Source organism: Chelonia mydas, chromosome 19 (assembly GCF_015237465.2).
Source record: "Chelonia mydas isolate rCheMyd1 chromosome 19, rCheMyd1.pri.v2, whole genome shotgun sequence".
NCBI classification, from domain to species: Eukaryota; Metazoa; Chordata; order Testudines; family Cheloniidae; genus Chelonia; species Chelonia mydas.
In genome coordinates this window covers 12,054,898-12,079,060 of record NC_051259.2, presented here as the reverse complement: position 1 = coordinate 12,079,060, position 24,163 = coordinate 12,054,898, and the positions used below count along the sequence as shown (strand labels likewise).

Below are 24,163 nucleotides of genomic sequence, written 5' to 3'. Positions count from 1 at the left end.
CGCATGCGTTAACCCGCCACCCCGAGAGACCGCCTCTACTAGTTGAGTTCCCGTCATGGACTGCGCATGCCCCAGCCCCCCCCCCCCCGACCTCTGCGCAAACTCCCCAGCCTGCCGTGTTCCCATGGCAACCCCTCCGGCCCCCCATCTGGCCTGGCGCAGCCCCCCTGCCCCCAAACACCCCTAGACCCCTTGGCGCCCCCCCCTGTGAATCCCGATGGGGGTCCCCCTCCCCTCGGCCCTGCTGCCGTCCCGCGTGCGGGTAACAGCCCCCGGGGGCGAAGGGCAGTGGGGGGGGGGGGTAGATAGAGTCCCCCCCCGCAGTCCCGCGAGAGCGGATGGTTCGTTGTGGTGTTTAGTGGAAGGTTGGACGCAGCGGTGACCTGGCTCGGGGTGCGGCGGCCGCTTAGATGGTAGGCCCGCTAGGGAAGGGGCCACTGAGCCATGTACAGCGCCGAGCACCGGGTGGGGGGGTCCAGGTCTGTGACTGCCCCGCCTTGGTGCTACCCTGTTACACATTCCTGCGGCGCGGTGAATAATAATGACTCGTTATGAAATGTTAAGCACAAGAAAGACGAATCACAGAGGTATTGGGCAGAGCTGGACCCGAATCCGGTTTCCATTGGGATTGTGGGGGTCGGAGCTGGGGCAGTGCCTGTCAGCTTCACGTTGTGCTCACCTTGTCCATCCATACAGGTAGTGAACGGACCGTGAAGAAAGGAGCTAGAGAGACCGAGGGTCGACAGGAAGCGCGAAAGATGCCCAAGAGCGATGGTGAGAGGTGGGAGGAAGTTTTGTTTCATGGTCTCTGTGTGTATATAATGTCTTCTGCAGTTTCCACGATATGCTATGCATCCGATGAAGTGAGCTGTAGCTCACGAAAGCTCATGCTCAAATAAACTGGTTAGTCTCTAAGGTGCCACAAGTACTCCTTTTCTTTTTACGAATACAGACTAACACGGCTGTTACTCTGAAACCGGTGAGAGAAAGGTGCTGGGGGGAAAGCGACGCACAGTACGCAGTTACAGTAACACACGCTTGCAGCCAGGTGAGCAGGCTTTTGGGGATGTGGGGGTATAGCTCAGTGGTAGAGCATTTGTCTGCAGACCAAGTGGTCCCTGGTTCAAATTTAGGTGCCCCCTTAAAACAGCCCCTTTTCTCCCCTCCCTTGTGAGCGCCCAGCTCTTCCCCAGGGGCTCCCGCAGCCTCTCCACCCTGGGCCTTGGCTGAAGCTTTTGCCTTGTTTTGAAGCTGCTGCGGGTTCCGCCTTTCCCTCACCCTGGCCCCGCCCCTCCATCCGCTCCGCTCTGCCGGGTGTATGGTGGAATCCCAGCATGCCATTCGCCTTATTTGCATCTCCTGCCGGCCTGCTCTGGTGTGCACGTTTGAACGATTTCTGGTTAAATTACAGTAAAATAAACGAAAAAGCCATGATGGGACTAGATGGGGGTGGTTGTGGGATGTGATAAGTGGCTTATCTCAAGGGGAGAACCGGCATCTCGTCCTGACCTTGAAGTCTGAGTCACAGACAGGGGAGGCGGGGCCGCCGGTGGCTCGTTAAAAAGGGCTTCTGCTATGTATGGCACATGGAGTGGGGCGGCTGCGGCTTTACCCTGCTTCGTGCGGAATCGACATCAAGAGATTTCGGAAGCACAATTTTTGTTCCTGGGGCAGCTGGTAATCGTTGGTTCTGGCGCCCCGAAGTGTGTTGTTAAAATCAGATTGAGATGGGGTGTGATATAATTTACTTGTTAAGCGCGTGTTTTTGATCCCAGTTCTTTGGGATGGATGTTCACGTGTTTTATAACTGATAACATAAAAGAGTTTGCAGGGGAAGGGGTTTCCTAGCACCCTAAACTGTATTTCTGTAACTCCTTGAAGTTTAAATGAGACTGTTTCCCTCTTTAAACTGTCTCTCTAGGGTATAACTGCTCACTGACTGCTGTCCTTCCCACTAAGGTTATGGGTGAGTGTAAGTAACACTTGAAATAAATTTCTAAATGCCTAGTTCAGAGAATATTTATTTCTACTCCAAATACAAAGATAGTTCTTCCTCTTGCTTTGAAGTCTTTCATAATTTTCCAGACAGGAAGTACATTTATCCTCTAGAATTTAATTTGTTTTATATAATTATTAACTACCTAGAACAGAATATGTGTATTTTCCCTTCTCCTCACTCTGTTTTTCTGTGTTTGGCCTTGCTGTTTGCTAAATACTTAATGATGCATTATTTATCCCTTCCTGCAGTTAGATTTTATTGAAGCATGAATTATATGGGGGGGGGGGGGGAGAAGCAAGACGCCATTTGTATGCTTGTAGTTATTTTAACAGAGGGCCATCTAGCAGAGTGAAATTAAAGTTGGTTTCCCTGTTTGAGTTTTAACCCCCATGGGTAAAAATCAGATTTCCCCAAATCTTGCTTGCAATCTGCAAAATATTGTTCCTGAAAGTGATCTTGTGGCTGGCAGTGTTTGAATCAAAGAGAGGGGGTGGATAGGTTGCCAGAAGGTGCTGGAGAGGTACTTCTTCCGGTGTTGGGATCATTCCAGATTAATGCTGGTTATCAAGAACAGGGGCTCAGCCCACCTCCCACTGCAAACTAATGCAGACATCATGCTGGGCACAGTACTGTGGTTTATTAACATATTTATTCACTGTCTGTACCTGTGTATGTAGCCAAGTGTACACATTTTGTACACTGAGTTTTGTCATAGATAGATAAAGGATGTCTATGAGGGTTAGATAGATAAAGGGTGTTATGGGGATAGATGAATGGATAGATAGCTAAGGGAGGAGTGTATGGGAATGAATGATTAGATAGATAAGGGGGTGTATTGGGATGGATGGATGGATAGATTTTACAAAGATTTTCTCTTTCAAATATGAATCTTAAAAATGTTAAATGTCTCCCACACAGTTTAAATGGCACAACTTGCAAATGACAAGGACAAGCACTAGTCTAGTGTGCTGAGGGACTGGCTCAGAAAAGTAGCCCAGCAGAAACATCCTGTTATGAATAACTGTGCACTGCCTAATGATGCTCAAGGTCCCTCTCAATGTGTTCTTGGGAAAGGGGAGTTTGTGTTAGAGACACGCAAACAATTCCCAGGGAAGACTGGATTTGCTCTGCTTCAAAAACATTCAGATTGTGAAATTTCCTGGGTACTTGGTTCTCTGATATTGTTCACAGTTTGTTGTCACGGATGTCTATGGGAATTTTGCCATTGACTTCAGTGCAGACAGGATATCACCCCAGCAGTTTTCAATTAATTTTTTTGAGGGTTTTTTTTTTCTTCCCTGAAACAATCCCATCTGAGCTTCATCACTTGACCACAGGAACGTCACTTGTGTCTCAGTCAAACAATGTTACAGGGTAAAAGGAACAAACCTAACTGGAAACCAGAACTGGATGAGGCCAGCGATTGGGCAGGAGAAGGTTTCCAAATGGAAATACCTGGCTTTGATTGATCCATTCAGATCAGATCTTCCAGTAGTGTGAAGCAGCATCACTCCACTGAGCAATGTGGATTTCCACCAGACCAGGATATGGCCCATTCCTCTTCAAGGGACTGGAGCCAGGCGAATGGGGCTTTTATTTGGAATCAGTCAATTGCCCTTTGGGGAGATCCAGGTACTGTGACACACCAACCCTCAGGTGCACCATGAGGCCTCTGGAGCAGCATCACCCAAACCTGGGGAGCTGCAATATGGCAGTTAGTATCCAGTCCACACCCCACTGTAGTCAGTGGGAGTCTTTCAGTTGAATATAATGGGAGCTGGATCAGGGCCTTACTGTACACCCCCAGTGGCTCTGCCTCTCCAGTGCCAAGCGTCACAACTCTGCGGGGAAGATGGCTGTTCCCCGGCACTGAAAGCAAACGGGGTAGGCAAAGACTTGGGGTTGGTCATGGGGTTTCAAACACCACGAGGGGGCTCCCACGCTGTGGTATTGAACTTGCAGAGTCTCTCACATAGGAAGGCTCTTGCTGAGCCTGGACTTGCTGCATCGTTCTGTGCATGTGCGTGAGGAGGTACCACAGAGTGCTGCGCCGGATGTGTCTGCAGCAAAAGACAACTAGACACACGCATCCTGAGATTCTTGGAATCCGTCTGCTGAATATTAAAGAACCCCCTAATGGTCCTGGGGCTGCTGCCAAAGCGACAGGGCTTTATCCATGCTGTGAGGTACTGCCGGGAGCTGTGCGTGCCTCTACGGAAGTATTTCGGAATGAATGGGGAAGTGCATATAGGAAAGGCTGCACAGCAATCTGTATATGAGGGTGTGTGCATCTCTGGAGGAGTGTACACGTGTGGTTTTGTACAGGGTGACTGCAGAAAATGGGCATAGCAGAATGGCCTAGTGCAGTGGTTCTCAAACATTAGCAACCCGAGGACCCCCATTTTGATTTAAAATTTTTCATGGACCCCGAAGCCGGCTTCTACTTTTCCCTGCGGGGGGGGTGCTCAACCCCTGCTCAGCCCCAGGTCCTGCCCCCACTCCACCCCTTCCCCCAAGGCCTGCCCCCCACCCCTCCTCTTCCCCGCCTCTTTCCACCTCTCCCTGAGTGCACCCCGTCCCTGCTCCTTACCCTCCCTCCCAGCACCTCCTGCACACTGCTGAACAGCATGGAGGGAGGGAGAGGAGTTGATCAGCAGAGCCGGTGGCCCCACACATGACTCACGGACCCCTGGAGCTGGACATGACTCGTGGACCCCCAGGGGTTTGGACCGTGGTCCCTAGTTTGAGAACCGCTGGCCTACTGGATAGGACGCTGAACTGGGACTCAGGAGACCTGAGTATTATTCTTGGCTCTGCTGCTGCTTTGCTGGGTGACCCTGAGCAAGTTAATGCCTGCTCTGTGCCTCAGTCTCCCTATCTGTAAAATGGGGATAAGGATATACTCATTTGTAAAGTGCTTTGAGAGCTACTAATGAAAAGCACTATTAAAAGAGCTAGGTGTGATTATTATTATTGTTCATTTTTCTCTCCTTGGGAGCACATTGTCAAACACAACACAGATTTGAGGCTCCATTCCCCATGCACTGGAGGAGTTGGCAGCCTGCGATGGTGGAAGGATGGGGTCAGCCAAGAATGAGCAGTTCTGAAACTGCAGTCGTGGGTCTTTTCCATCCATCTGGCTGCTGTTAGAGAAACACAGTTATAGATCAAATTCCCCTTGGGAAACATTGCTGTCCCGAAGCAACACCATGAAGCTGGGACTGCGATGGTACGTGCTTAAGAAGAGCACCAAGCTCCCCGTCCTGTCTCGGCACTGCAGTTAATGTCTAGTATTGCTAGGCAGCTTGTCCCTTTCCAGGAATCTTGGATTAAGTGCTTGTTGCAGGGACAGAGGCAGAAAGATCACAGGAAACGGGTGCAATTCTCTAACAGATAGAAAGAAATGGCCACTACGCTTTGCAACCAGTGTCCTCCTATCCCATTACAAACATTGCCTATTTGATCAGTGAAGAAGCCAGTTAGAGAGAGGATAGAATTGCAATTCCTCTCCTCTTGATTCCAGTTTCCCCTGATCTGTCCTACCATGCATGTGCAGAATATCTGTCGCTTCATAGCTGATTTAAAAGAGGGACTTAGCTCCAGATCTTCAAAGGTATTTAGGTGCCAAGCACTTAAATATCTTTCTGCAGACACACATGTAAGTAATTTCATTCCTAAAAACCGCTCAGGTGAGTAATGTGATTTGCCTGCATAACATCACTGTTTGCTGGACTGAGCCCCTGGTCAGTGAAGCATAGGTGTAAAAAACATAGTTTGTGGGTTTTTAAAAAAACATTTTACAAGCCCTAATTTATCTGTAAATATTTTCCTGCTCTTTTGATTTTATACTTCAAGGAAGAGCAGCCTTTGTTTTGGGATTTAAACACCCCACACCAGCTTGTGCTGGAAAGGTATCTATCTGCCAGTGACCGGAGACAAACACAGGAACTGAAACCGACTAGAAACAAAATGTGAAACTGACCTGCCTGCTTTCACCATGAAAGGCAGAAGAACAAACCAACCAACAGCCTTGGCGCTGATGAGGTTTGTAAAATTCCATTCAAGTTTTAATACCAGAGGGAGGCATTAGAGAGCTCATACGGCAGCAGGGGGCGCTCTTTCACTTTATGTGTAGCCAATGGCAAAGTATAAATGATGGTTATTAAGAAAACAGTAATAGTGATGCAGGTAAAGGAGATATATATATATATATACACGATCATTGATCCTGACACTGCCCCTTCGAATCCGAAAGGGAGGTGAAGATGATCTGGGGTATCTATTAAGTTCAAGGGAAAAAAACAACCCAAACAAAATAATCAGGTAGTTAGAAGGATCAGCCTCTTCAGCACAAATCGATGCTATAAACCCCATGGCTATTTCATTTCCCTTTGCTGGTGATAGACAGGGCTGCTGCTTCTTGCTCTATAGGCCCAGAGCAGATTCCCCAGTGCAGCCGGACCCCCTTCTCCAGCTGCCTGGTGTGTGTCTGATGTGAGTCTCTTTTCCACAGCCTCACAAAGGTTCATGGTAAATGTGGGTGAGAGGGGAGTCTTGGATCTGGAAGCAGTGCCCTTCTGGGGAGGTGGTGAGCCCCGCTAGGCCATCACCCCACAGGGTGGAAGTCCGCTCAGTCTGCGGCTCTGTGTACACAATGCTGGCTTGGTGGGATCCCTCCCTTCTTGTGCTGTTCGGTGTCTCACCAAGCCGCTGAGCTGGGAAGTCATACTGTGGCTGGATCCCGGAGGACATCGGGGAGGCCAGCGACCCTGCCCGACCTTGGGTGGTGGGGACTACTTTGATGACACAGGCGTTCTTCTTGGCAGTGGCACCCCCGGCCTCCAGGGCTTGCTCTGTGAAGGGGGTGGCATACTCAGGCTCGGGTGGCAGGGGCTCTGCGTACTCGTGGTACTTGCCCGGCACGTCATAGTGGTTCACTACCAGCGGGAGCGTGTAGCCTTCGTCCAGGGCGGGTTTGAAGGTGGATGGGGCTGTCTGACTGCTGGGGCTCACCTGGACCATGTCGGGCTCAGCATATTCTGCAAAGGAAAAGCAGCACAAGCCCTTAGAAAGGCAACCGAGCCCCTGAGCCAGCTGGTCCCATGCTATGGGCACAGATTTTCCAACCTGAGCCTAGAAAGGATTCCATCACTGGCTACTCGGGTATCCAGCTGCCAGAGCTGGGGGAGGAGAGGGGCGTGACTTGTTCCTTCAGGCCTCCCCTGTGAGAGACCAGGGACCTCTTTCTGCCAGCCCTGGCCAAGCTCCTACCCCCATTGGGAATCACTGCAGTTCCCTGTAGCTGATCGACCCTCAGCAAAGCAGCCGATTGCTCTCTCTGCCAGGCTTTTACCAGCTGGTGCAGATGATGGCGAGATGCCCAGACATCACCAACAATACACTCAAGGCCTCAGATCCCTGTCCTGTTTTCAGCTGATGGGTCCCTTTGTACGGATGGCACTGTTATCAGCTGCTCAAGCATCCAGATGTTTGCTGCTGGACTGAGGCCCATTTCCCCTTCCCGGGTGACTGTTAGGTCCTTCAGTAACAGATAGGGGAGAAGATGTCTGAGAAGCCAGACCGCCAAGAGGAGAGGATCCCAGGAGCTGAGTCTGAGAAATGGCCTGTGGTAGGAAGCTGGGCAGGGAACCAGTAAGGGGCTCGGAGGGGCTGATTCCAGCCACTTCCTGTGGGGCTCTGATCTGGAATCCAGTGGTGAGGGTGGGTCTGGGGTTCCCTATCCTCCCTAGCACAGGGGGAGGAAAGCCTCCCTGAGATAAAGGACTCAAGGACTACAGAGCCCAGTCTGGGGCTGTTAATCTGATAGTGGGTCAGGGGCTGTCTGGCCTGCAGGACTTTTCATTGCCCCAGAAGGGGTGAGATCATGAGGGACCTGGCCGGAGGGCGAGAATCATGAGACAAGACCCACTGTTGCAGTGCCAAACAGCTGACACGGGGGGGGGGGGGGGGGCTGAGGTGGATTTGCTGCAACACTGCCTGGCTGTGAGGGGATGGGCTGGCTGATGAGTTTGCTTGGATACCCTCCCTCTGCCACCTACCTACCTGCAGCTCCTTTATAGTCCCTATGTTGATGTATGTCAGGTAGCAATCAAGCCACTAGTGGGGACCCCAGAGAATCCCCTGACAGAGAGGGGTCCCCCAGCAAAGTCAGGGCAGCTGGTGGCCACACACCCTTGGCAGGGCAGCTCCTGGGGCAGGAGGAGGTGTTGGGGAAATGTTCCTATCTAGACCAAGCTGCTGGTACCCTTGGCAGCTGGCACGAGGAAGGGCTGCTGGGACCTGTACCGAAGGCTGAGGTAATCCTGCGCTGACCCAGCATGGGGAAGAAGGGGCCAAGGTGGTGGTGTAAAGCTGCCCCTCCCCCCCCCCGCCCCCCCCCCCGGCGAGCCATACACTGAGTTGAGCTCCAGTGCAGGGAGGAACCTAGCCCAGAGAGCAATCTAAGATCTTAACGCATCCCATTGCTGCAGCATGTGGGGCCCAGCTCCTCAGCTGTAATGAGTGCCCCAGTCCCACGGAAATCAATGGGAGCTAGGCACACACAGGCGGGACAACAGAAGGGCAGGGAGTCCTGATCAAGCTGGGAGTGGGCCTGGGTTACAAACGTATCCTGGATCGGCTTGTACCAAGGGCTGAGAGGAAGCCAGGCTGAGGTTTCCAGAGAGCGAGACAGGAGCTGTTCTTTGCAGCTGTGCTGGGTTGTTTCAGTGAGACCTGACCGGTGGAGCCTGGCTCAGCCATCTGGCCTGCTCTGGCTCGGGAGCTGCTAGCAGTGACAACGGGAGCAGGAGTCTTTTCAGCACTAGGCTGGATGGAATCTGGCCCAGAGCACCAGTGGCCATGGCAGGGGGGTGAGTTTAATGGATCTCGGCCCAGTCTGCAGTGAGCAGCAGCCCACACTGGAGAATCCACCACCTCAAATGACCCCCTTGCTGTTGGAGGTTGCGGGGGAGGAGAGGGGAGGGCTAACTGGCCATGGAGACTGAACTCCATCCTTCCCTGCACTGCTAGTTCTTCCAGCTCAGGGTTGGCAGGGAAATCACAGGGGAAGCTTGATCTGTGGATAAACAGAGATCTTTGGTCTCCAGGGCTGTCAAGCCCCAGCCCTTCCCCACCAGGAAAGCTGTGGGGAGGGTGGCCACAGAAGCCCTGCATGGCAGTATCATCCACTTCACCTCTCTGCCCCAAGGCGGCCCACTCTCAGCCCACACCAGGAGAGGGATCTCTATGCCAGGCCGTGGCTTGGGGCATGCACCCTCCGGGAGATGCGCTATAAAGGTTCCCTCTCCCCGGCACAGGAGGCTCCTGTGTCAACGGCAGAAATTTAACCCTCGCTCCTCCTGCCCCCTTAGTTAGCCAGTTCACTGCTGTCTGTGACCGAGCCCTATGCCTGAGCTGGGCTGGCTGGTGTAGGTGGTACCAGTGCCCTCTGCTGGCAGCTGCAGCATTGCATTGTCTGTGCACCCATCTGTTCTGTCTGCTGGGTCGCAAGTTCCATTCTTGAGTGGTGCACATGTGTAGGTAGCAGATCATGGGGCCTGGTGATAGATGCTAGTCCAGGAGCAGGGCTGGTTCTGCGGGCGGGCAAGCAGGGCAGCTGACTCGTGTGCCAAGTTCCAGGGGGCTCTGTACCACTTGCCTTTTTTGCTGCTCTCAGGGTGTGTGTGTGTGTGTGCGGGGGGGGATGTTTTCTGCCCTAGCCAGCAAAACACCTCAGGCTGCTCCTGCCCAGGAGAATGGGAGTCAGGACTCTAGTTCTGATCGTGGCAACAGGACGGAGCATTGTGTAGTGGTTAGAGCAGGTGTCTGGTAACTAGGATTCCTGGGTTCTGTTTTCAGCACTGCCACTGATCTGTTGAGTGACTTTGGGCAAGTCATTTCACCTTGCTGGGCCTCAGTTTCCCCAGCTGTAAAGTGGGGATACTGATACCCCTTGGAGGTGAAGCTGTTAGTGTTTGTAAGGTGCTGAGGGATCCTTGAATAAAAGGTGCCACAGATCTTCAAAGTGGCCCGCCTTGCCCCATGCTTAGGGAGAGGGGTTGATACATCAGTGCAAACATGCTGGTGCTAATGTGTTGAGGGCTCCCCGGGAATCTCTGGGTTTAGTTTGGCCTGATCAGACTGATTCTGGTAAAATAGGTCCCATTTCTGGAGGCTGAGCTCTCTTGGACTGTCCAGTCATCTCTTGAGGAAGCCCTATTGCTTGAGTTATTTGAAAACTGGCGTGGACGATGCCCTGGAAAACATGCTGGAGGGAAAAATCCTGAGCCATGGAGCAGGGGTGAGGAGGGGTAGGCGTTGCTCTCTATTCTGGGAGTGGTCCCCATGCTCTAATGTAGTGGTTCCCAAACTAGGGGTGCGGCTTGTTCAGGGAAAGCCCCTGGCGGGCCGGGCCGGTTTGTTTATCTGCCGTGTCCGCAGGTTCGGCCGATCGTAGCTCCCAATGGTCGCGGTTTGCTGTTCTCAGCCAATGGGAGCTGCAGGAAGCGGCGTGGGCTCAGGGACATACTGGCTGCCGCTTCCCGCAGCCCCCATTGGCCTGGAGCGGCGAACTGCGGCCACTGGGAGCTGCAACTGGCTGAACCTGTGGATGCGGCAGGTAAACAAACCGTCCCGTCCCGTCAGGGGCTTTCCCTGAACAAGCCACACCCCTAGTTTGGGAAGCACTGCTCTAATGGAACACCCAGCTCCCCATTACCTGGTGAATGAGCCCCGCTGAGCTCGACTGGGGTCCCAGCCATGGGGAACGAGGTCAGTTCAGAGCTGGACGGTTGTAGGCTCTCACTGGCGCACACCTGGCTGGATTCCAATTTCGGGTACCCTAAGGAGAGAGGTAGAACCCCCCAAGCCTCTGTTAGTTGGGCGGCTTTTCTTCTCTTCCCTAAGGCTGAGTGGGAGGCACACAGTGCAGCTGCAGCGTTAGGGCTGGCAAGCAGGGAAACAAACTGCAGAGGAGTTAAGGTAGTTGGGTGGCCCAGAAAACCAGTGGGTGCAAATTTAGAGGCCACTTCTCAAACCAGACCATAGAAGGGCAAAAGGGGGTCAGCAAAGTACCTGGAGGAAGGATAGGCCTGGGCGTCAGGACTCATGGGTTCTATAACTACCAATAACACTAACTTGGTTTAATACCAATATCTCGCTCTTACAGAGCACTTTCCAGCAGTAGCAATTGAAGGGCCATACACAATGGTTGCCCAGCTAATGCCATTTTACAGATGGAGAAACTGAGGCAGAGAGTGGGGAAACGGGTTCCCCAAGGTCACCCACCAGGCCCGTGGCAAAGCCGGGAATAGAACCTAGGTCTCTTGGTTCTATCCACTAGGCAACACTGCCTCACATTCAGGCAGCGTCCATGGGCTTGTCCACATGGGGACTTAGTGTGCTGCAACCCAGGGTGTGGCTGTTCAGGGCTCTGGCCTGCTGCTTGCTAACAGCAGTGTGTCAAAGCACACAATGGAACCTGTCGGATGCCCTGTGCACCCCTTACGCCCTTTGCCAGTTGTCCCCAGGGTCACACTAGTGCATGAAGAATTACAGCCCGGCTCACCATGCACTAGCTGGCCATGCAAACAAGCCCTTGCGCCAGTGTTACCAGGTGGATTTTTAAATGGAGTTGTTTACATCAGAGCAGCTTTTCTTATAGAGACAACTCCCATGTGGGAATAGTAAAAGACTGGGGATGGGAAGGGCAGCTAAGACAGACACTTCAGCCTTTGGGCCGTTTCTCCCCTGCCCTGCGCCTTTCCCCCCATGCAGAGTGAGCGTAGCCCACGACTCGAGCAGGATGCTCTCTGCAGAGGTGTAAATGACATCGGAGGCAGCAAGGAATCGGGCCCCACGGAGGCCAATGAATTAGTGTGACACTCATTGTGTGTCACAAAGCAGCCATGTGCCAGGAAAGGCACCTGCCCATCCCCCAAATAATCCCCAGCAATATCAGCGCTGGCAGAGAAGTGGGTGTGAGTGACACCTGGGTGGGGGAGGAGGGTTTCAATGTGAGCTCCATCGCAAGCTTGTAATCAAAGATTTAGGCCAACATTTGTCATTGTGTCTGCTGTTTTAGGATGCACAACATGAGACACCTCGGGGATGAGGAGGAGGCTAGCCCAATGGTTAGCTTGCCAGCCTGGGCTGTGCAAGACCTAGGTTTGAGTCCTTGCTTTGCCACAGATTTCCTGTGTGACCTTGGTCAAGTACCTTCGCTGTGCTCTGTGCCTCAGTTCCCCATCTGCCCAACCAGAATACCAGCACTGCCCTTCCTCCCAGGGGTATCCGAGGATAAATACAGTGAAGAGTGGGAGATGATGAGATGGGGGGGCATTGTAAGTACCTAAGATGGAGAGCTAGAATCTACGACCCCAGCTGAAGTAAGGAGGAGTTGTGGGTGCTCAATGGCTCTGACAATAGAGACCAAAGACACAGATCCTCAAAGGTATTAAGGTGCCTCTCTCCCATTGATTTCAAGGGGAGTTACGTTCCTAAATACCTTTGATCTGGGCCAAGGTGGTTCAAAGGGGGCACCAGAATGAGCAGCTACATCTGAACATTGTGGCCTTTATGCATTTGTGGGGGAGTGAAATGCCTCCTGAGCAGGCCAGCATGCGGCCTGAGCCCCACTTGAGCCCATGGAATATCCCCCTTAAGCAAGGAGCAGCCTGGCTGAGGGTCTGAGCTCAGAGGGGCTTGGGAAGTGCTGCTTTGCTGTTGCTGATATGTCCGCTGAGGAGCGTGCCAACTGCCAACAGGACAGACTAGGAAACGTTAAGCCAGAGTGACTCATTTCGCTACTAATGTGGAAATAACCCGCTGTCGGAGTCCAGCCCTTCCTGACTCTCAGGGAAGCCCTGGGCAGACCGTTTGCCAGCTGGCTACCATCCCACCTGGTTACTCCAGTCCTGGTTACTCCAGTGCTTCAGGGGGCACTTACCTTTCATGAGGCTGCAGTTCAGATCAGCTGCTGTCTTCCTGCCAAAAGAGAGAGGGGGAAACAAGGCAAGTCCACAGCGGCTCCGCACAGGCTGAGCACCCGTGAAGCCAGCGCACGGCCCAGGTGCTGGTGAGCAGGTTAGAGCAGCCCATTTGCTCCGAACTAGCACAAGGCAGAATCTATCTTTGAAGACTAATGAAGAGCTTTGTTCGTGGTCAACTTCCCAGGGTGTCACATAATTTGAACGCTCAATTACTCAAAGGTCTCAGGGGCACCCCAAATCTCAGGGGCCTGGTACGTGTGTGCTTCAGCGGTACAGAGCTCCTAAGCTCACCAGGGAGAGCACTGAGCTCGTAATCTGTTCCTGCAGAGCTTGTGAGCACTGGGTCTGAAGTCAGCAGTTCAGCACCTGCAACCTCCTGCGACATCAGCCCTGGAGCCCAAGGAGTCAGGGTTCACCTGAACATACCACTCAAACCCCAGTGAATTCACCAGCTGTGGATCAACTTTGCCTTTGCCCTGTGGTTACCAGTCGAGAGGTGCCCAGGGCAGCAGTTCAGGATGCAGAGGGCCAGCTTGGCTTTGGGCATCTGTACAAATACTGGTACTGCCCTTGTGAAGGGGGGAGAAATGGGAGAATCCAGAGGCACGGGCATGAATGCAACCGCATGGCGTAGTGGTGAGTGCAGGGCAGCAGGAGTCAGTGGTGGATTAGCCACTGAGCCAATGGGGCCCGTGCCCAGGGGCCCCAGCCAATTTGGGGGGGGGCCTGGAAACATGGGCACCCCCGCGCCCCGACCCGCTCCCCAGCAGGAGCGCCAGGCAGGCAGGGAGAGCGTGAAAAGCCCCCACGCCCTGACCCCGCTCCCCAGCAGGAGCGCCGGGTGGGCAGCGGGGATTGCAGGCAGAAGAGGTGGAGAGGGGCCCCCACTTGTTCTGGCCCAGGACCCCACAAACCTCTAATCCGCTTCTGGCAGAAGCCAGGACTCCTGGGTCCTATTCTTGGCCCTCTTGCTGATTTGTACGGCTGTGGGTAGCTTCTTTTGCCTCACTGAGCATCAGTATTCCCCATTGATGAGACGAGATCGCGATCCAGGCCCAGAGTAGAGGTACTGTGAGGAGCCCCAGCAGGAGGATGCTGGGGGTGTGAGTCACTGAAGCCCACAGAGCCCCAGCAGGGGGATGCTGGTGAGCGGCTTGTGTGTCTAGCACACTGGCTACCATGGCTCAGGAACACAAGTCCCAGCAACCATTACAATCGAGGGCTTTTACCTTTGGTGCAGCCTTCGGGGCTCCAGAAGGTTGGCACTGAGCTTTGCAAAGGGTGGGCCGCCTCCTGGTGTGGATGGGGCCCCTCAGAGGCATGTTCAGCAGGGGTGCCTGGTGCCAGCCCAGCCTTGGGGGTGCTGACTCCACAGCCTGTGTGCCCAGCCCTGGGTTCTGTCAGCAGCAGGTTCTGTTCCAGGAGAAACGCTGCCCCTGGTGTCTTTGGTGAGGGACAAGCCTGATCCCGGGGGAGAGCACCCTGCTCTGGGAGATGATGGAGGGAAACAGGGAGCACGGGACGGGGGAGAGGGCAGGAGGGGCATCACCCACCTCTTCTTACGGCAGAGGAGAGCCAGCAGCAAGAGGCCAGACGAGATCAGCACAAAGCCCCCGATCAGCAGCATCACCAGTAACATGGAGCCTGGGGAAGGAAGCGGGGACTCAGCAAGGGGCTCCTCTGTCCCTCCCTCCCTCCTGGTGTCAGTGGAAGCTGGTTACACCACACCCCAATGAGGATGCACTGCTCCAGACGCCTGTTGCAGAGGGTCCAAGCTCTGCCACTGCAGCCCTGACTCCAACGGGAGCCATGTTAGGTAAAGGAAAATACAGAATCTGATTTTTTGCTTCTATGCCCATGTCACTCCATTGGGTGCAGGGCAGTGACTCCTGATTTACCCCACTGTGACTCAACTGGCTTCAGGGGCATGAGTGCTGATTAGACCAGTCAAGGATCACAACCCAGGACAGGTTTCAGAGTAACAGCCGTGTTAGTCTGTATTTGCAAAAAGAAAAGGAGTACTTGGTTAGTCTCTAAGGTGCCACAAGTACTCCTTTTCTTTTCGCAAACCCAGGACAGTATTTTTAGAAAGGCAGATTGACCAGAACCACAGGGAAAAATTCCCGAAAACTTTTAATTGTGGCAGGATTTTTTTAAAAAAGCTCTGTTATTTAATCCTTCTCCTTCTGATGCCAATACAGACCTCATGAAACAGGCTTCAGGTCACCACATGTTCCCCTGCATTTTTGCAATCAATGGGCAGGTGGCCAGCTTGTAAACTAAACTCAGGAGGCCAAATTCTGGTTAAGATTGAAAGGGGAGGGGTAGCTCCTACTGCACCAGCTGACCTCAGCTGCACTTATGTAAACGCAGAGTCACTCCAGATTGACACCACTGTTAGTGCAAGCAGAGTTTGGGCAGATCTTCCTTATTGAAATAAAGGGCCTGATTCCCGGTTATGCCACTACCGGTTTGCTCTGGCGTCACTGCACCGAGGAGGACAGAGTTGTGCTGGGTCAAGCTGAAGTGTAGCACAAGGGCATTGGATCAGGCTCAGAGTTCTTCCAACTCATTTCAGTCTATCCCTTTCCCTCCCGTGTGAGTCATGCAGCTCCCATCTACATCCCTGTCTGACTTTGCAGGAGTTCCGGGCAGGGGGTGAGAAGACACATCACAGTCTGAAACAAGACCAAATAACATGCTGATAGCGCCGTAGGGGACTAATCCTGCTCTCACTGGGGTACAGCCGGAGCAATGCCACATAAGTTTGGGCCTGTCTACTGTACACATGGGCCTGGATACTCCAAGTGCTCAATGCATGCTACTTAACTTGGGGGGGGCGGATTCTAAAAGGTGCAGAGGGGAGTTAGGTACCCAATTCCCACTGACTTGCACAGGGGGAGTTGGATGTCGAGCTGCCCTTTGAAAATTTCTTTCTTGTCCTGCATGGCTCCACAGTCAAGAGACCATTATTATCCTCACATTCTGGATGGGGAAATTGAGGCACAAAGGTTAACACCCTGACTTGTTTAAAAAATGTGTATCCAATTGCATAAGCTAACCTCCATGTGCAATCAGGAGCCTAATTTGCAAGTACAACTGCCTCTGTAGTGTGCACAGATCAGGTGTCTGCACAAGCCATTAGCTGACCACATGTCTAACTGGCCATTTGGGTTTGCACATTCTGGATTTGCATGCCCAGATTCATCCCAGGGTTGCCCGTTTACTGGTGCACGTGAGTAACTTTTAAAAATTGGTCCTGAAATGACTGACTTCCTCAGAGTCGCACAGTGAGTTAGGGGCAGAGTTGAAGATAAGTCTTCCCCCAGCTTGGACCACTAGGTCATGCTACCCCTGTGCTCTGAGCTGCACCTACCTGCTTTTTCTGGATTTATGGTGACTCCTGGGATCGCGGTGCGATCGGTGGGGATGCTGGTCAGGATGGGAACCTCCTTTGGGGCACTGGGTACTGCAAACCACACAGTTTAATAAGCACCATTAACATGCAACAAGTAATGAACAGTCAGCTACTCCTCTCCAGCAAAGAATCTGGCCTGTGTCCACCTGAACCTGCCCTGCTCCCTAGACAGCAGCACGGAGCAGAAGTGACTGTTTTCCAGCAGAAGCCTGGTTGTTCCAAGCTGATGGTAACACTCTTAGTTGTATAGGGTGCTTTTCATCCCTCTACTGCAATGCAGCTACCTCTGGGGTGGAAGGCACCTTGTCTGACACTTTGCTGTAATGCTACACAGCAGTTGAGGACAGGAAGGAAAGAAAATCCAATTGAAACTGCAGGTGGAATTTAGAGTGGCAGGATGCACTGGCTAAGGAGGATCTAGCCAGGCTAACCTGCCTTAGGATCTTTAATGGACACATGGAAAGGACCCCAGCCCTTACCTGGGGAGGTTGGCTCACTTCCAACCCCTCTGCACGCTCTGTGTAAGTCTCCCAATCGAGGCATGATGCAGCCCTACCCTGCTTAGCTTACAAGAGATAAGCACAGCCCAGAGACAGCTGCCACTTGGCCCCATCCCTTAGATAGCATTCATCTCCATCTGCCCAGCCCCGGCTGCAAAGTATACGCTTTAATTCTTAGCTAACCAGTGCAGAGAGGTATTGGGATTCAGGATCATCTCCTCAGTGCCCAGGGAGCCACTGGAGAGGAGGGCAGCCCCCTGCACCAGAGAGCCATGCAGCAATGAAGCCAATACAGGTCCATGCTGGAGGAAACTGTCGCTGGCTAGTGATAACCACGCTTCAGTCTGACTGGGCAGCCCCCTCTGCTCCAGCGTAGCCTCTCACCATAGGGCCGGGGCACCTTCAGACGAGCCACTTGGCAGCCTTGTAGTGCCACCTTCAGGGCGATCCTCTGGTTCCAGCTCTGGGGCACGATGCGGAGGTAGCGGGCCAGGATGGGGGGGATGAACGTGTTGGAGACCTCTTGGAAGCTGTCGGCATTTCCCTCAAAGACCTGGGGAACAACAGGAAGATAATGGGGGGGTCAGCAAAGCAGATCGGGGTCATGCAGCGCGTCACTGCCCCACCCACTGTCTGAGCCGATTGTTCCCATCCTCGACCAATGCCACCAGCTCTCCCCGGACACCGGCGGAACCAGTTTAAAACCACCTGCCTTGGACCAGCCTCTGAGCTGTCACATCGGTGTCAATCCATGTTAGCGCCACTGAAGTCAGTGGGGTCACGGCAGGTTTACATGGGGGTGACGAGAGCAGAATTCAACCCAGAATCTGATCTGTTCTTCTGCCACTTCCTCATCTCGCCCACAACCGGCCTCCTTTTACTCCATCTCACCGCCCTCGGTGCAGAAGCCTTCTCCTCTGCAGCTCTTGCCACCAGGCGCAGCCTTCCTCTGTAACCACTCCCCATCTCATGTCAGATCTCAGCTGGCAATGGCCCTTTTCTTCTTTGCCTTCCCCTCTCACTTCCTCTGCTAGGATCTATTCTTTAACCCTATACTTCGAGATACATATGGGGTAGGGGGAGGAGGGAAAGGACCCAGATGCTTTGGGGTGGATCCTTCTCTTCTGCGTATACTCACAGAATGGGGGAAGACACTTCCCTCCCCCAACGTGACTCTGTGCAGGTGTCTCTCCTTATGTGCTGCGGGGTGGGGGGGGGGGGAGACTTTACTAGGGGTTTAGACCTATAAGTGTGTGTGGGAGGTGGGTGCCTACATGGAAATAGACAGGCAAGTGACAGGAAGGGAATGGAGCAGGTTGAAAATTTCCCTTAAAAATGTTTTTTGGCTTTTCTGACTATATGGACATTTTCATGAAAAACTCAGTTTTTGGAAACAAAGGAAAACAAAACAAAACCCCCTTCCAGTTTTTATAGGAAAATTTCAGTTCTTGGGTTTCAAAAGTTACCCCTCACCCTGAAAATTTTCCAAGAAAAATGTTGATGAAAATGCAAACCAACATTGTTGTCTACATTTTTCACAGGGGAAAAAAGACAAACCCTTTTCCCAATCAGCTTGGGAAGGGAACACAGCCCAGAGACAGGGAAACGCTTGGAACACCTGAAAACTGTCCCCACTTTATTTTAAAGCCATGTTCTCTTTAAGGCACTCTCAGCGCTTTGTATTTTTTGTAATGTCAATTTTTCTTCCCTGTTTTTGCTTCCCCCCCCCCCAAGCCTCCCCAATTTTAATTTCATGCAAATGTTACACCTCAGTAACTGGGAGGCAGTGTTGGTTAAGATGCCTGGATTCTAGTCTCAGCTCTGCTACTGACCTGTTGTGGGATCTTGGGCAAAACACTTAATCTCTTCATACCTCTGTATCTGTAAAATGGGGATAACAACTGTAAGGAATGGGCTAGTGCAGTGGTTCTCAAAGGCGGTCCGCCACTTGTTCAGGGAAAGCCCCTGGCGGCTGGACAACTTAGTTTATCTGCCACGTCCGCAGGTTCGGCCGATTGCGGCTCCCACTGGCCGCGGTTCGCCGCTCCAGACCAATGGGGGCTGTGGGAAGTGGCGCGGGCTGGTCTGGCCCGCCAGGGGCTTTCCCTGAACAAGCAGCGGACCGGCTTTGAGAACCACTGCGTTAGTGTATATGTGCACCACTGCCTTCCGCTGCATGGAATCCAAACCATATGTCATAGTTTCCATACTGCTAACAACCAAAAGGGATTCTTCTTCAGCTCAGGTGGTAGGGGGATGTGCTTTCTGGAGCACGAAACTCCAGTTCTGTCCTTGTTAAATTCCAAGTGGCTGTGATATGCAGGATAAGGACAGCTATAAAGTCCTAATGGCAGCAGTTGCTGCCAACACTGACCTAGCTACCAGGAGGTGTAGAGAGGCTTAATTAATGTTTGAGAACTACAGTAATGGAAGGCATCTCCAAAGGCCAGACTCTGATCTATGTTACACCAGTGAAAACCCACAACAACTCCACTGATTTAATGCTGTGGAGTGACTCCAGTTTTACAGTGGAGTAACAGAGACCAGAATCTATTTCTAAGCATCTCTATCCAGACTCCAGAGAGAAATACCCTAGCTCCTATTGCAGGTTCTGCAACCAGACCAAGCCAACAGGCTAATTTTAGAAAGATTCAGTAAAATTTCCCTTTGTAGAATTCCCATTGTGCTCTCTGCTCTCGCCACCACCTGACGTCCTTTTGTCAGGCCACACAGTCTCACCGTCTCCTCCTGCCCGCTGCTGTATCTGTAGGCTTTCCAATTCTTCCCATCTCTGCTGGAGAAAACCTGGTAGGATTTCACGTAGAAGTTGTATTTATCTGAGGATCCCTTGGTGATAATTCCTGGAACACGTACAATGAAATCAGGAAATGGTAACCCCAGAACAGGATGTAGTAGTCATGTGAAGGCAGCCATTGGCGGTTGGGGTCTTGAAATAGTCTTGGGGTTGGTGTCTGATAGAGACATAGACTTATGGGGGCAGAGATCCCGCCCAGAGGGTGGGTCTGATCCAACTCCCATTGATGTCAATGGACAGACTCCCACTGCCCTAAGCAAGTGTTGGAATTTGGCCCTTGACACCAGGCAACGAAGAGCTCTCTCGTTTTAATGGCATAATCCCCCCTAGTCTTTGGTACTGCAGCTGTTATTATATAAAAAGAAAAGGAGTACTTGTGGCACCTTAGAGACTAACCAATTTATTTGAGCATAAGCTTTCATGAGCTACACCAAGCTTATGGTCAAATAAATTGGTTAATCTCTAAGGCGTCACAAGTACTCCTTTTCTTTTTGTGAATACAGACTAACACGGCTGCTACTCTGAAACCTGTTATTATATAGCGGTTGGAACAGGAAAAAACCAAGACTCCTGGGTTTCTTCCCCGATAGAAGCAAGAGTCTGGGCATCAGGAGTTATAGCCAGTGACTTACTGAGTGACAGCCCCCTCTGTGCCTCAGTTTCCCCATTTGCAAAATGGGGGTCATGATACTGCCTGAAGGATGTGGGGGGGAATTAATGGATCCTTTGAGAGCCCCTGAAAAAAACCTCAGAGAGGGGCCTAGTCATTATTAAGTTCTCTCTCTCTCTAGTCGTCGCCTGCTAGGAATTTCGTAAGAACCTGCCGTCACCCCATGTCACAGCTCCTTTTCCTTTCTTGTCTGAATCACTCCTTTCCGTTCCCCGCACCTGCCCTCCAGCATCTCCCACTGCAAACTGCTGAGATGCCGCCGGGTTTGAATGTCTAACCTCTGTGGAAGCTCGCTCCCCTTGCCTGAGATGAACAGATAACCCCCAACTGCACTCCCGGTCTGCATTCCACTCAGCCTCCAGCCGCTCGCCTCACAATGCCTCCATTTTCCTCCTTCCAATTAACACAGGCATTCTGGGTCCGCCACACAAAAGCCCCAATTTTGGTCAGGGCTTTCGAAACAAAGGGCATTTGCTGGCCACTGATGCACAAGCAAAACATTAACTTGTTCAGCCCCGAGGTGGCCAATCCTACTCCTGAGATAGTGGGGGGAGCGAGGCGGGGAGGGGGAGAAAAGAGCAAACGACAGAAAAAAGAAAGAGAGAAAGGAAGGAAAAATCAAGAGAGAGAAAAGGGAGACAGTGAAAAAGGAGAAAAGGCCAGAGTGAATGAGAGCGCTAGAGAGAGGAATCATATGATCTGTGACCCCATGCACACAAGGCCAAGAGCCCCATGGGGAGGAAAATGTGTGCGTGGGAGGGATCTAGAAAGGATGAAAGGGGAAGGATCTAATTCTGCTCCCAGTTAAACTGGAGCAAATCTGGAGTGGCTCCATTGACTTCAGTGATGTTTTTTCCAGATTTACACCAGGGTCACTTAATCCAGTATGAGTCCATTGGCTTCACCTGATTTACACCAGTATGAGATCAGAATCAAACCCAGTTTCTCCCACCCCAACTTTGTTTTTTATAATGCCGTCCATCTCTTCCTTTAAACAGGGAGTCCTTATGTGAAAAGCGCCTGCACCTCAGAAATGTGGTTACCCCCAGGCTGTGGGCTGCCACTTGGCCAGACAGCACCCCAGATCTATCCTCAATCATATCTCCCAGTGGGGAAGGGGGGGAGCTGGGCCAATGGAAGAAGGAGGATGAGTCAAGATTTCCCAAGAAGCCGCGCTCTGGGGCCTGGAGGGTGGGGTGAGTTACCGCATGGCTGCTGAGCCCTGCTGTGTGTGACAACCAAGGGAGCAGCCCGAGAGCCGTGGCTGGACAAGGAGCTGGGGCTGATTCTGCTCTCGCTGACACCAGCGTGAATCGGCAGGAACTCCACTAACATCAGCGGTGCAAACCCAGCGCAAGGAGAGATGCAGGCTCCCCGCCAAGAGGGGTTAGGTACAGCAGATCCTCTCCGCCCACTTTAACTGACCCCGGACCTGCCTTTGCCACTCCCATCCCAATCCAGATGGCTCATTTTGCACACACCCACTGAGCACCATTTACACCTGCTCACTTGGGGCTTGGTCCAATGCCCACTGACTCCCTTCCACTTCTACAGGCTTCAGCTCCACCTACACCTGATATGTGATGGTCACAGCTGCTGCACAGGACACAGTGTAGGAAGCAGGAGGGGTCTGAGGCTATAGGACTATTTGACAAGGCCTCAGGCCAGCAGCACAGATGGGCAAGGTCCTCAGCAGGTGTCCATCAGCTTAGCTTCATTGAAGTAAAGGAAGTGACAGCGATTTACGCCATTTGAGGCTCTAGCTCTGTATATTCCATCAAAGGCACGCAGAGCTTGATTCTCCTCTCACTTTGCTCCTCGCTTCCAGCAGTGCAACTGACCCTGTGTCAGTGGAGTTACTCCTGATTTACTCTGGTGCGAGTGAGCTCAGGATGAGGCCCATGATATGATTGTGAGGCAGATTCTGGAGGGACTTCGCTGGGACTCACGAGAAAGACTGAGGATCTAGCCTGTAAACTGCCATAGCTGCATGGAAGCAATGGGGCTACAGTGATTTACACCAGCTGAGGATCTAACCCCTACATTGGCATAGCTACGGTGACGTCAACGGAGCTATGCCAGTTGACACGGCTGAGGATCTGGCCCTTAAACAGGCGTAGCTACACTGGAGTGATTGGGGTTTACACAGCTGAGGAGCTGCTCCTACGTGCGATAGTCCAGTCCTGGGGGAAGAGAACAGCCTCTGATACTTACTGACCTGTGATGTTCTTCCTTCCGCCCAGATCTATCTCCAGCCATTCGGTCTCTGAGCTGGGATCGGCAGCCCACGAGTTCCCGTGGGCGCTGAACGCCGCCTGCTCCGCTGTCCAGGGCTTGTACTGCCCCATGGCGTTCACCTCGTGCCAGGAGGAGGAGGCGTTGAAGCTGGCTGCTTCGAGAGCATGGTCACAGGCTGGAAAAGGAGGTGTAAAACTGAAAGGCAAGCGGACGAATCGGCCGAGGCGGGAGGTCACGGGGTGGTGGGGGCTGGGCACAGGGGAGGCGGGGGCCTTTATGCCACAGTGGCTCAGCCACAGAGGGAATGTGCTAGGGGGAGTCTGATGGGTCTTAATGAAAAATTCCTCTGTCTGTGGCCCTGCCCTGTGTGCGGTGCAGCCCCAGCAAACAGCCGGCAGCTCCGTCTGACTCAGCATTAGCCCCTGATGGTAGCTGCCTTTCTTTTGCCATCTCCTCCTTTGATCCTCATCCCCAGTGACAAAGCCTGCCCTGCTTAGCAGAGGGGTAGCAGGGCTTCATTTCCATGCAGCAGGGCTGGGTTCAGCCCATTCATCTTCCCCAGCTGGGAGTCTCTCTGTCAAGCTGTTCACTCGTTGCCTGCAGCCAAAGCTCAGCGTGGCTGGCAGAACACAGCCCGCAGTGCAGGGTCATCACAAAACGTGCCTTACACTTGCACCTGCCTGATGGCCCGCCTCTCCGTACCCACCCCGCCCTTAACCTGATGTAGCTCTGCTGGGCCAGGTGCTCCGCTGGAGTAAATTGGTATAGGTCCCCCAACTGCAATGGAGCAGCTGTACGCCAGCTGAAGAGCTGCCTCATTGACTTCGCTGGAGTTAATTCTGATTTACTCCGGTGTAAGTGAGAGGAAAATCTGCCCCGGGGACTCTCCCCCTATTCCCACTGAAGCTGCCGGGAGCTTTGCTACCGATTTCACTGGCAGCCGGGTTGGGCTTATTCTAGGAGAAATGGAAAAGGACGTACCTTTGTGAAAAATGAGGCGCTTTTCAGATAAGGACCCCCTGTTTAAAGGAAAATGGGTGGAGAGCATTATAAACCCGGGGCACAGAGACGGCCTGATTCTGATCTCATGCTGACGTAGCTCAGGTGTAACTCCGCTGAGGTCAATGCCATGGTAAGTTACACCAGCGTGAATCTGGAATAAGTTCCCCAAAGTCAGTAAAGTTAGCCCAAATTTGCCCGAGTGTAATTCAGAGCAAAATTCAGGCTCCACTCTCCTTCCTGACTGTTAAATTCGCTGATTTCAGTGGAGTCACTCCTGAGCCACACCGGTGCGAGGCCACATGCAAGAAGGAACAACCATCCCAGAGCAGCACATTTCCCCTGCTGTGACACCTCGAGCTGATGGAAACTAAACCATGTTTGACACCCTGGGCAAAAATCAGAGTGGGTGTAAATGGGTGCTGCTCCCCAGTTCAACGGCGTTACATCTACTCTCTGATTATGGCCCCCACCCCGATGTCAAACTCTCCCAACCCCTATGCCACCCCACAACCTCAGCCATTGCTGATTAC

General features: G+C 52.6%; 1 protein-coding gene, 1 long non-coding RNA gene and 1 other non-coding gene across 8 annotated transcripts in view; 2 read left to right on the top strand and 1 right to left on the bottom strand.

Moving 5' to 3' along the window:
* The first annotated feature begins 45 nt into the window (after positions 1–45).
* Positions 46–22,771, top strand: LOC114020611. Of its 4 annotated transcripts, none has more exons than XR_005222779.2 (5): positions 46–413; positions 697–781; positions 953–1,048; positions 1,922–1,972; positions 2,918–4,969. It is a non-coding gene; the product is annotated as an uncharacterized LOC114020611 (long non-coding RNA). The 4 variants fall into 4 exon arrangements; XR_006286550.1 differs by having other exon boundaries at positions 67–413; positions 1,922–1,966; XR_005222776.2 differs by having other exon boundaries at positions 74–413; positions 697–774.
* LOC114020626 lies at positions 1,560–1,701 on the top strand. Its single transcript, XR_003565429.2, has one exon. It is a non-coding gene; the product is annotated as a U11 spliceosomal RNA (small nuclear RNA).
* LOC102937515 (discoidin, CUB and LCCL domain-containing protein 1) overlaps positions 6,189–24,163 on the bottom strand; it is a 63,095-nt gene continuing 45,120 nt past the window's right edge. For 2 of the 3 annotated variants that reach the window (XM_037881559.2, XM_037881560.2), the window contains exons 7-15: positions 23,613–23,650; positions 22,612–22,806; positions 19,648–19,769; positions 17,293–17,461; positions 16,367–16,459; positions 14,544–14,634; positions 12,948–12,985; positions 10,719–10,841; positions 6,189–7,038 (exon numbers count right to left, since the gene is read on the bottom strand). In XM_037881559.2, coding sequence (XP_037737487.1) covers positions 6,515–7,038; positions 10,719–10,841; positions 12,948–12,985; positions 14,544–14,634; positions 16,367–16,459; positions 17,293–17,461; positions 19,648–19,769; positions 22,612–22,806; positions 23,613–23,650 — 1,393 coding nt within the window. In that variant the 3' untranslated portion in view covers positions 6,189–6,514. The remainder of the gene's footprint in view (positions 7,039–10,718; positions 10,842–12,947; positions 12,986–14,543; positions 14,635–16,366; positions 16,460–17,292; positions 17,462–19,647; positions 19,770–22,611; positions 22,807–23,612; positions 23,651–24,163) is intronic. The other variant, XM_043532175.1, reaches the window with a different exon arrangement.